Raw genomic sequence first — 12,086 nt, 5'->3', positions numbered from 1 at the left:
TCAGTGCAGAGCATACAGCAGCGTTTCTCAACTTCGGCCACTTTAAGACATGGTGTTCATTCTCAGAATTCCCAGCGAGTATATGGTTGGGGAATCTATGAGCTTCCCTATTTATGTGGTCACAATCTGATGGCATATAATCAATCAATCAATCAATCAAGGAACTTTCCTTCCTTCCTTCCTTCCTTCCTTCCTTCCTTCCTTCCTCCCTTCCTTCCTTGGACAACCATTTGTCTGAAATGGTATAGAGTTTCCTATCTGAGCAGGGGGTTGAACTAGAACAGGGCTTTTCAACCAGCGGTACGGGTACCACCTGTGGTACATTGGTACCTGGCAGGTGGTACGTGACCATCCTAGAAAAGCGGTAGCAGGGGAGGGGAATGGCAGCACCGCACAAGCCTGAGCAGGGGGTTGGACTAGAAGACCTCAAAGGTCTCTTATGCCAATCCTCAACAGAAATGCTCACAACAATGAAAACCTCGGACAGGAGGAAGAGCGCCGCCGGGTGGCCAGGCAGGTGTCTTGCTCGGCTGTGGCTTGGGGGGCACTTTTTTCAGTGCCATTGTAACTTTGAACAGTCACTAAGCGAACTGTTGTAAATCGAGGAATACCTGTACTTCATCGCTTTTTTCCCTTTTTCTTTTTTGGTCATCAGGTTTTTGACCCCTTGCTAGGCGACTGGTGGTACTCGGATGATGCCATATCCTAAAAGTGGTACAATGGGTGAAAAGGTTGAAAAGCCCTGAACTAGAAGACCTCCAAGGTCCCTTTCTATTCTATTCTATTCTGTTCCGTTCCATTCCGTTCCATTCCATTCTATTCTAAGCTTTCTTTCCTTCCTTCCTTCCATTCATCATTCCTTCCTTCCTTCCTTCCTTCCTTCCTTCCTTCCTTCCTTCCTTCCTTCCTTCCATTCTATCTATCTATCTATCTATCTATCTATCTATCTATCTATCTATCTATCTATCTATCTCTATCTACATACCTACCAAGTTTCTATCTACCTACCTCTGTAGGTAGGGACACGGTGGCTCAGTGGGTTAGGACGCTGAGCTTGTCGATCAGAAGGTCAGCAGTTTGGTGGATCAAATCCCGAGTGCCGCGTAGCAGAGTGAGCGCCTGTTACTCGTCCCAGCTTCTGCCCACCTAGCAGTTCGAAAGCACGTAAAAATGCAAGTACGGTGGGAAGGTAACAGCGTTCCGTGCGCCTTTGGCGTCTAGTCATGCCGGCCACATGACCACGGAGATGTCCTCAGAAAAGCGCTGGCTCTTCGGCTTTGAAACGGAGACGAGCACCGGCCCCTAGAGTCGGAAACGACTAGCAGGCATGCGCGGGGGAAACTTTACCTTTACCTACCTCTGTCTGTCTGTCTGTCTACCCTGGCTAGGTATCCATCCATCCTCCAAGAACTGACACCAAGTTGATGGTGCATAGTCAATCAACCAATCAATAAGATTTTTTAGGCCTTCTTGTACTCTTGTCAAGAATTACTTATTTTTCATTTCTTTTCTTACCTCCCCTGCCTTTAGAAAACAAAGAAAAAGGACAGAAATGCCTTTTTAAGTGTTGCTGTGTTATAAAGCGCTTGTACGTGTCAAACTGCAGCGGGTTTTTTTTCTCCCTCCTCCTGAGAAGAAGGAACACCATTGCTCTAAGAACTCTTGAGATGGAATCTGTCATCTTTCAGACAAACAAAATACAGAGACAGTTGTGACAGTCTTGTCAATCTCCCAGGGTTTTTTCCCCCTCCTTTAAAGATGGAGAGAAACACATATACTGCATTCCTTTTCTGCAACTGAAACCGTTGCTAAGTTCTGGGAAAATAATTTATGAGGTTCTTGATGAGATGGCTTCTTCTACTTGATCAAGAGAAGTACCTAGCTTGACTTTTGCAGTGTTTGGGTAATATGGGTGGCAAAATTACCATTTCTCTGACTAGGTGACCTTTTGTGACCTTCTGATAAGCAAAGTCAGTGGGGAAACCAGATTCACTTTACAACCATGTTACTAGCTTAACAACTGCAATGATCCACTTAACAACTGTGATAAGGAAATATCATAAAATGGGGCAAAACTGGCTTAACAACTGTCCTGCTTAGCAAAGGAAATTTGGGGCTCAACTGTAGTTTTAAGTCAAGGACTACTTGCACAAATGGTTAGCCTAGATCAGGGGTAGGCAACCTTGGCTCTTTTATGACTCGTGGACTTCAACTCCCAGAATTCCTCAGCCAGCCATGTTGAGGGGAAAGGGAGAGGTTTCCAAGCTGAGCCATGCTGGCTGAGGAATTCTGGGAGTTGAAGTCCACGAGTCATAAAAGAGCCAAGGTTGCCTAACCCTGGCCTAGGCCGCTTTATGACTCGTGGACTTCAACTCCCAGAATTCCTCAGCCAGCCATGCTGAGGGGAAAGGGAGAGGTTTCCAAGCTGAGCCATGCTGGCTGAGGAATTCTGGGAGTTGAAGTCCACGAGTCATAAAAGAGCCGAGGTTGCCTACCCCTGGCCTAGATACTTGAGAAGAAATTATTTTCATTTTGCTTGCATGATAGCAGAGTTCTGATATCTAAGGGGCTGTCACAAGGAGGAGGGGGTCAAACTATCCCCCAAAGCATCTGAAGACAGGACAAAAAACGATGGATGGAAAATAATCAAGGAGAGAAAGCAACCTAGAACCAAGGAGAAATTTCCTGAAAATAATTAATCAGTGGAACAGCTTGCCTTCAGCAGTTGTGAAGGCACCATCACTGGAGATTTTTAAGAAGAGATTGGATAACCATTTGTCTGAAATGTTGTAGGGTTTCCTGCTTGAGCGGGGGGTTGGACTAGAAGACCTCCAAGATCCCTTTCAACTCTTTTTTTCCTGTTCTGTTATTCTGCTTCTTTAACTGCTGAACAAGATTAGAAAGCAATCAAGAGGCCATGAAGAATAAGCACCTTCAAGGGTGGCCAACTAGGATGTAAAGTCAGGTCTTTTTCTTTAAAATTTTCACCAGATCACTTTCAGAAAAGGAGGGTTGGCAATATAGAGTCTCCCATCGTCATGTGTGTAAGACCCATTTACATGATGTCTACAAGGCCTATGCCCTTATTAAACACTTTTAAGAAATCCCTCAGAAATACTTGCAATTTCTGAGATTTGAGGCTTGCTTCAATCCAAACATTTTGTTCTTTTATGATTATTATTTTTTTCTTGATGCCTGTAGACCCACACTGATGTTTCTATGAAATCTTCAGCAGTCTTATCTTGACAGACCTGAACACTGGGTGCTATCTAACAAAATGAAATTCAGTGGTGAAAAAAGTAAGGTTCTACATTTAGGCAAGAAAAAACAAATGTACATGTATAGTATAGATGGTACCTATATAGTTAGACAGTTAGAAGAATTAATCAGTGGAACATCCTGCCTCCAGAAGTTGGGAATGCTCCAACACTGGAAGTTTTTAAGAAGAGACTGGACAGCCATTTGTCTGAAATGGTATAGGGTTTCCTGCCTGAGCAGGGGGTTGGATTAAATGACCTCCAAGGTCCCTTCCAACTTTTGTTGTTGTTGTTGTTGTTGTTGTTGTTGTTGTTGTTGTTATCTTGAACTGAAATTAACTTTACTTACTCGATCTAAAAGAAGCCAAACTAGGTATGCAATAAAGCATGAGTTTCTGGCATCGACTTTTATTTTCGAGAATGCTTCCTAGCTCCAGGACATACTTAGAACTTTATAGGAAACATCCCAGGAGAATATTAGGGAGTGGAAACATTCCCCAATTTTTCCTTTGGTAAATGAGCATTGTGAATCTGGGCACTTGTGAATCTGGCAGTGCTTTGTGATGGATCCCGTGAGACAATCTCAGAGATACCCTTGTGGTCAAAAGATTTCTCCATCCCATTTTCTTCAACAATATTTTATTGCCTGGTATAAATAATCCCCTATTCAGATAAAATATATTTATTTATGTATGGCTGAGATACCGAAGCTCACAACTCCAAAATTATTCTGGGCATCTTACAGCAAGTCAAGTCAAAGCAGGAAAGAATAAAATCACAAGCAAATGTTGTGCATCTGAAGAACCCACCCTAACAAAAACCTATAAGGTTCTACAAACTGTCCACCAAAGTCTGGGACAACAACCAGGTTTTTAAGGTCTTCCAGAGCATCATCAGAGCAGACACCACAACAGGTAGACACCTCTACATTCAGTGTAACAATGAACGTTTCGGTTTTGATTATCTTATTAAGTTCTCTGTGGTGGCAGTAGGAATCCTTCACCTTATGTTACAGGACAAGCCTACTGAGATATGAAATTTTACTGTGGATTTATTCCAGCTCAAGAACCTGCCAAGAATATTCAGTGGGGTGAGGAGTTTTAGAAACCAAAATCATTGCCTGCGGGTGGATTTATTTATTTTTCTATTTTTTTTATGAAGAAGTCATCTCTTCCCCTTTTTTGGCTGAGTTTAACTCTATGGCTCCTGAGATACACCAGCTATGAATCCTGGTGACTTTTTTTCAGATACTGATACGCCTAGCCATAATGGAGCTCACACCACTAGGCATCTTGGAGCCACAAACTTTGAATAGACTGACAGCTGAAGGCACCAGGCTCAGAAACTGGGGAACCATGAGTTCTACACCCTCTTTAGGCATGAAAGCAAGTTGGGTGACTTTGGGCCAATGACCAGGAGACTGTGAGTTCAGGTGCTGCCTTAGGCATGAAAGCCGACAGGGTGATTTGGGTCCAATCACCAGGAGACTGTGAGTTCTGGTGCTGCCTTAGGCATGAAAGCCGACTGGTTGATATGGGGCCAATCACCAGGAGACTGTGAGTTCTAGTGCTGCCTTAGGCATGAAAGCCGACTGGGTGATTTGGGGCCAATCACCAGGAGACTGTGAGTTCTAGTGCTGCCTTAGGCATGACTGGGTGATTTGGGGCCAATCACCAGGAGACTGTGAGTTCTAGTCCTGTCTTAGACATGAAAGCCAGCTGAGTGACTTTGAGCCAGTCCCTCTCTCTTAGCCAACCCACCTCACAGGGTTGTTTTGTATGTGAAAAACCAAAAGAGGAAGGCAATCACCATCTTGACTTACTTATAAAAAAATAAAAGCAGGATAAAAATAAATAAAATAAATTTGTGTCTATAGCAGATGTCAACCATGTTGGGATCTAATATTTTAGGCCTCCAGTAGCTGGTCAGTAACTCTTACTAGAGATACAGGTAGTCCTCGACTTACAACAGTTCATTAATGACTGTTCAAAGTTACAATGACACTTACGACCTTTGCAGCATCCCCCCATGATCATGTAAACAAATTCAGATGCTTGGCAATTGGTTCATATTTATGACCATTACTTTGTCCCAAGGTCACATGATCCCTTTTTGTGACCTTCTGACAAGCAAAGTCAATGGAGAAGCCAGATTCACTTAACACAGTCATGTTAGTAACTTATCCATCGCAGTGATTCACTTAACAACTGTGGTAAGGAAGGTTGTAAAATGGAGAAAAACTCACTTAACAAATGTCTCACTTAACAAAAGAAATGTGGGTCTCAACTGTGGTTGTAAGACAAGGATTACCTGTACTGGACAGCAAGAGGAAAAGACTTTCAACTTCACTAGCTTATTGAAGAGTTTTATTGTGCTATTTATTGATTGTGTGGTCCTGATTTACTGTAGTCTCTCAGCGGGTTAGGACGCTGAGCTTGTCGATCAGAAGGTCGGCAGTTTGGCGGGTCGAATCCCGAGTGCCGCGTAACAGACTGAGCGCCTGTTACTCGTCCCAGCTTCTGCCAACCTAGCAGTTCGAAAGCATGTAAAAATGCAAGTAGAAAAATAGGGACCACTACGGTGGGAAGGTAACAGCGTTCCGTGCGCCTTTGGCGTCTAGTCATGCCAGCCACATGAACATGGAGACGTCCTCGGACAAGCGCTGGTTCTTCGTCTTTGAAACGGAGATGAGCACCAGCCCCTAGAGTCGGAAACGACTAGGACACATGTGCGGGGGAACCTTTACCTTTACCTTTTACCTCAGTGATTTAATTATAGTGTTTTATTCTAGGTTTCTTTACATGGAACATTGAAAACATCCAGGGATTTCAGCAGCTGCCCACTTTGCTTTTGACACAGGGCAGCAAGTGGAAAAGATTTATCTTTCCCTAGACTTTAAAATCCATCATATATCATTTTAGGACTTTATTGTACCGTTTTACTGATTTAATGTTTGTGCTTTTTCTGTGGTCTATTTATTTATGTGTTTGGTGCAGTGAGTTCCGACAAAGACTTGGAGCTTGAGAGACTATTTAAGAACACTTTCACAATGGACAGAAAATAGACACGTCTTTTTTTCATTTCCCTGTGAATTCAGACACGCTCATCATTTTTCTGAGCAGCCATGCGGAAGCAATTAGCCATGGTTTTCATCGCAATGTTGTTTTCTTTGACTTCTCAGTCTATCTGTAGTCCAGAAATTGCCTAGTGGTCTCTTGTTCACAGAATGTGAATTCCAACTCTACTTTGCTTTTTTAAGACCAGCCAAACTGTGTGATACTACCCTGGGGATAAAATACAGGTAGTAGCACAGTTCATTTAGGGACCATTCAAAGTTACAACAGCCCTGAAAAAAGTGACTTGTGACCATTTTTTTACACTTATGACCATCACAGCATCCCCTCGGTCAGGTGATCAAAATTCAGATACTTGGCAACATCATCATATTTATGACGGTTGCCGTGTCCCAGGGTCATGTGATCCCCTTTTGCAACCTTCTGATAAAGAAAGTCAGTGGGGAAACCAGATTTGCTTAATAACCGCATTACCAACTTAACAACTGCATTGATTCGCTTAACAACTGTGGCAAGAAAGGTCATAAAATGAGGCAAAACTCACTTAACGAATGTCAGCAACATAAATTTTGGGCGCAATTGGAGTTGTAACTCTAGGGCTATTTGTACTTGGTACTGTCTTAGTTGATTCATAAGCCGCCAAGAAATATTTAAACTGAGGTGCAATTAAATTAAGAAATCACTCAGTCCAACAGGGATGAATCACAGAATTTAGAGTTGGAAAGACAATAAAGATAATCTAGAGCAACTTTCTGCAATGCTGGGATTCTAATGGAAAGAACATCAAGCTTGTGGCATCGCCTTTTGAAATGCAGTTAGTGCTCAACTTGCAACCACAATTGGGATAAGAGTTCCCATGGCTAGACAAGGCGGTTGTTAAGGGAATAGCACCCAATTTTATGACTTTTTGTTGCCCTGGTTGCTAAATGAATCGTTGCTGTTATTAAGAGAATACATGGTTGTTAAGGGAATCACACCGTTGCTAAGGGAATCGGGCTTCCTCCATTGGATTTGCTTGTCAGAAACCAACCGGGAAGGTCACAAATGATGACAAATGATGCCAGCATGCTGCAACCATTTGTAAATACATGCTGGTTTCCAAGTGCCCGAATTCTGATCACATGACCAAGGGGATGCGGTGATGGTCGTAAGTGAAAGGATTCATTCTAAGTCATTGTCAAGCCTCAGAGAAATTAGAATATCCAGGCAGTCCAAATGAGTATAAAGATTTATTGCAAGTTTAAGCTCTCTATAAGATGAGAGTCTCCTGCATGAGCAGGGGGTTGGACTTGAAGACCTCCAAGGTCCCTTCCAGCTCTAATCTGATGCCGAATCTGAATGGGCCATGCAAATTGGGGGTAGATAAGAGTCAACGGAATTCAAGGTGGGCTGGACCTAGATCTCTTGTGGGCACAAAGGGATTCTAGACTGATAACACATTTGACCCCTCCCTTGGGCTCAGCCTGGTCATCTGGGCAGATCTAGTCTAGTGAAGAGAAGGACCAGGGGAGACATGATAGCGGTGTTCCAATATTTGAGGGGCTGTCAGAGAGGAGAGGGATCAACCTATTTTCCAAAGCACCTGAAGGCCAGACAAGGAATAACAGATGGAAAGTGCTCAAGGAGAGATTCAACCTGGAAATAAGGAAAAATTTCCTGACAGTGAGAACAATCCACCATTGAAACAGATTGCCTTCAGATGTTGTGGGAGCTTCATCACTGGAGGCTTTCAAGAAGAGACTGGATTGCCATCTGTCAGAAATGGTGCACAGTTGCTGCTTGGGTGGGGGTGTTGGACTAGATGACCCGTAAGGACCCTTCCAACTCTCTTATTCTATTGTATTCTATTCTGTTCTGTTCTGTTCTGTTCTGTTCTGTTCTATTCTATTCTATTCTATTCTATTCTATTCTATTCTATTCTATTCTATTCTATTCTATTCTATTCTGTTCTATTCCATATTCTATTCTATTCTATTCTATTCTATTCTATTCTATTCTATTCTATTCTATTCTATTCTATTCTATTCTATTCCATTACATTACATTACATTCCACACTCTACACTCTACACTCTACACTCTACACTCTACACTCTACACTCTACTCTACTCTACTCTACTCTACTCTACTCTACTCTACTCTACTCTACTCTATTCTATTCTATTCTATTCTATTCTATTCTATTCTATTCTATCCTATTCTACCCATCTCTCCATCTTGGTCCCCCTCCTCTTCCTTGGGTTCTTCTCTACTGCTTTCCCCTTCCTGAGTTGTGTCTTCAAAGTCTGACTTCTCATGGGAACCTGGAAGCAAGGCTGTCTCAAAGGAATCCTCCTCCCACGCCTCGGAAGAAGCTGGTGAACCAGGTGATGGTTGCTGTAACACAAAAACATTGATAGAGGTCTCCTCCCCTCCTCTTCTCAGGAACTAAAGGCCACTTCCTTCCCTCGATCTCAGCATGGTCATCTCCTACAGTCACTGAAACTTTGAATGGTCACTAAACAAATGATTGTAAGTTGAGGACCACCTATGGTAGCATTTTTACTGCAAAGAATAGATCCCACCAAGGCCTAAATCTCTAATCTCTTCTCTCCCGTCTAGACGCTAACAAGATTTCTCTATTTTGTTTTTTCCTCTTCCTGTCTTATCCAGGTCAACGTCTTCATCTCCTTCATTTTCCCAATGGCCATTATCTCCATCCTCAACACCATCATAGCCAACCAACTGATCATCATGTTTAAGCAAGCAGCCCAAGAAAACCAAGTCTGCACCATTGGAGGACAGCAAACCATGCTTAGCATGTCCATGGAACCTGGGCGCATTCAGACCTTGAAGCACGGGGTTCGGGTTCTACGTATGTACCCCTCTGATTGGAGGCCATTTTCCTGTATCTGATATTCAACCTATCCGTGCAACTTGAGGTTTGGCCCCTGTGGCTTGGAAATGATGCATTGTCTTTTCCAGAAAAGAAACTTCCAATACTCCCAAACTACCTGGGAGGTTTTTGAACTGGTTGGGTTAGTAATAATAACAGTAATAAAGTGAAAAGGGACCTTGGAGGTCATCTAGTCCAACCCCCTGCTCAGGCAGGAAACCCGATACCATTTCAGACCAATGGCTGTCCAGTCTCTTCTTAAAAACTTCCAGTGTTGGAGCATTCACAGCTTCTGGAGGCAGGTTGTTCCACTGGTTAATGGTCAGTGGTTGGACCCAAGTAGTGCTTGATGTCTGATTGTGGCAATCCACAATGCCCAGTGGAGCACTTCCTACTCAGGAGGTCATCCTTGGATCCAACCGGGTCACCACAATGCAAAAAAGACGTTGAAATCCTAGAAAGAGCAACAAAGATGATAAGGAGTCTGGAAACTGTACTGTTGTTGCTGTGATTGCATGACCTCTGTAGGTGCCATGTAGATATGCTAAATAATAATAATAATAATAATAATAATAATAATAATAATAATAATAATAATAATAATAATAATAATAGTAATACCTTTTTAAAAATCCAAGCAATGGTCAAATGGTTAAGATTTTATATATATATTCATCATTTCAGCATTGCATGGATTTATATATATATATATATATATATATATATATATATATACATTATTACACAAACTTCCTAAGCAAATAAATACATCATAAAATTCAAAGAGATGCAAACTCATTAAAAAAAATTGAAATCCAGCCACATACTAATTTATTAATGAAATTATGTTAAGATGCCTAAAAGAAAAGTCAGTAATGCAATTTTCAGTCATGCCTGCATAATATTGTCGTACTAATGTATCCAAGGACACTCTCCCCTTTGATCTATCACTCTTTCTTTATCGGCAAATTCATTTAAGATACGACCAATGGCAGAGTTTCCCCTGGTTACAAAGTGTTGAGAGCAAGGATTGCATAGAATATTACAAATTAACATAAAGACACTGCTAATTGGTTACTCATTTACTGAGACCTGGCTACTTGGATAGATGAGTGAATAAGATACTGTATAAGATTGTGCCCAATAATACAGTATCAGCGACCATAACTAAGCAAAAAAAAGCCTCTTCCAAATCATCCAGTTTTGTCTTCTGAAGAGATGAAATGTGAAAGACATAATAACAAATGCAAAACCAAGATTAGGTTGAATAACGTTGTTTCATCATATCTCCATCCTGATCCAACCTTTCAGCAACTGTCATGAAATTTCAGTTTGTTTCACAGAGAATTAATTATTGTTTTTTTTCTATTGTGGAAAATCGTAATAAATGTTGGAATTCTATCTTTCTAAATTCATTTATTTATTTATTAAATTTATTTGCCGTTTATCTCGCTGCAAGGAGACTCTTTTTATATAATATAAAAACTTTTAAATTTTGTGTTGAATTGTCTGTACTGATACAGACAGTTCTATATAGATAGATGGGGAACTCATCAAATTTGCAGACGACATCAAGCTGGCTGGAATAGCCAACACTCCAGAAGATAGGCTTAAGATACAGAAGGATCTGGACAGACTTTAACCTTTGGCGCAATCTAACAAAATGAAATGCAATGTTGGAAAAAGTAAGGGTCTTAGGCAAGAAAAAACAAACGCACAGGTATAATATAGGTGGTACCTGGCTCAAAAGTAGAAATTGTGAGAGGGATCTTAAAGTCCTAAGTGGACAATCACTTAAATATGAGCCAGCAGTGTGCTGCAGCTGCCAAAAAAGCCAACACAGTTCTAGGCTACATTAAGAGAGGGATAAAATCAAGTTCACGTGAAGTGGAACCAGCTGCCCGTGGAGCTCAGGATCGCCCCTGACCTACGCTCATTCCGCCGGGACCTGAAGACTTGGCTCTTTGAGCTCTCTGACCCAGGCTGAGAATTTTAACTGGGGTTTTATTTTCAGGGATAATTTAATCTTTTAATTCTCTTTTAACTTTGTATTTTATATTGATGTGATTTTAAAATGCCCTGTAAACCGCCCTGAGTCCTTCGGGAAAGGGCGGTATATAAATCTAATAAAATCTAAATCTAAAAATCTAAGTGTTAATATCACTTTATAACGCCTTGGTAAGACCATACTTGGAATATACGGCATCCAGTTTTGGTTGCCACAATATAGAAAAGATGTTGAGACTCTAGAAAGAGAAAAAGAGAAAAGAAAGAGGGGACTGGAGGATAAAACGCACAAAGAACACTTTCAGGAATTGGGCAAGTCTAGTTTAATGCTAAGGTCTAAGGGTGACATGATAGCAGTCTTCCAATATCTCAGGAAGAGGGAGTCAAGCCATTCTCCAAAGCACCTGAAGGCAGGAAATTGATCAAAGAGAGAAGCAACCTGGAATTAAGGAGAAACTTCCTGACAGTGAGGACAATCAACAAGTGGAACAGCTTTGCCTCCAGAAATTGTGGGTGCTCCATCCCTGGAGATTTTTAAGAAGAGACTAGACCAGGAGTAGGCAACCTCTGCTCTTTTATGACTCGTGGACTTCAACTCCCAGAATTCCTGAGTCAGCACAGGAATTCTGGGAGTTGAAGTCCACGAGTCATAAAAGAGCCGAGGTTGCCTACCCCTGGACTAGACAGTCACCTGTCTGAGATGGTATAGGTTCTCCTGCTTGAGCAGGGGGCTGGACTAGAAGACTTCCAAGTTCCCTTCCAGCTCTATTCTATTCTAATCAAGGAGAGGAACAACCTAAAACTAAAGAGAAATTTCCTGACAGTTAGAACAATCTATCAGCACTGGAAGTTTTTAAGAAGAGATTGGATGAC

The 12,086-nt window shown here is 41.7% G+C and overlaps 1 protein-coding gene and 1 long non-coding RNA gene across 3 annotated transcripts in view; one reads left to right on the top strand and one right to left on the bottom strand.

The window, feature by feature from the left end:
• Positions 1-12,086, bottom strand: part of LOC310639380 — a 472,331-nt gene that overhangs the window by 126,585 nt on the left and 333,660 nt on the right. The window lies entirely within an intron of this gene.
• The window catches only part of LOC310639352 (neurotensin receptor type 1-like), a gene marked incomplete at its 3' end in the record, with an annotated part of 90,158 nt that overhangs the window by 73,715 nt on the left and 4,357 nt on the right, over positions 1-12,086 (top strand). Inside the window, exons 1-2 of one of the 2 annotated variants that reach the window (XM_083361010.1) lie at positions 6,444-6,558; positions 8,984-9,185. In XM_083361010.1, coding sequence (XP_083217136.1) covers positions 9,014-9,185 — 172 coding nt within the window. In that variant the 5' untranslated portion in view covers positions 6,444-6,558; positions 8,984-9,013. Of the gene's footprint in view, positions 1-6,443; positions 6,559-8,983; positions 9,186-12,086 lie in introns of those variants that run through there. The other variant, XM_083361011.1, reaches the window with a different exon arrangement.

This window comes from Vipera ursinii (assembly GCF_947247035.1).
Source record: "Vipera ursinii genome assembly, chromosome: 3".
Classification (NCBI taxonomy): Eukaryota; Metazoa; Chordata; class Lepidosauria; order Squamata; family Viperidae; genus Vipera; species Vipera ursinii.
This window is presented reverse-complemented; position numbering and strand designations above follow the sequence as displayed.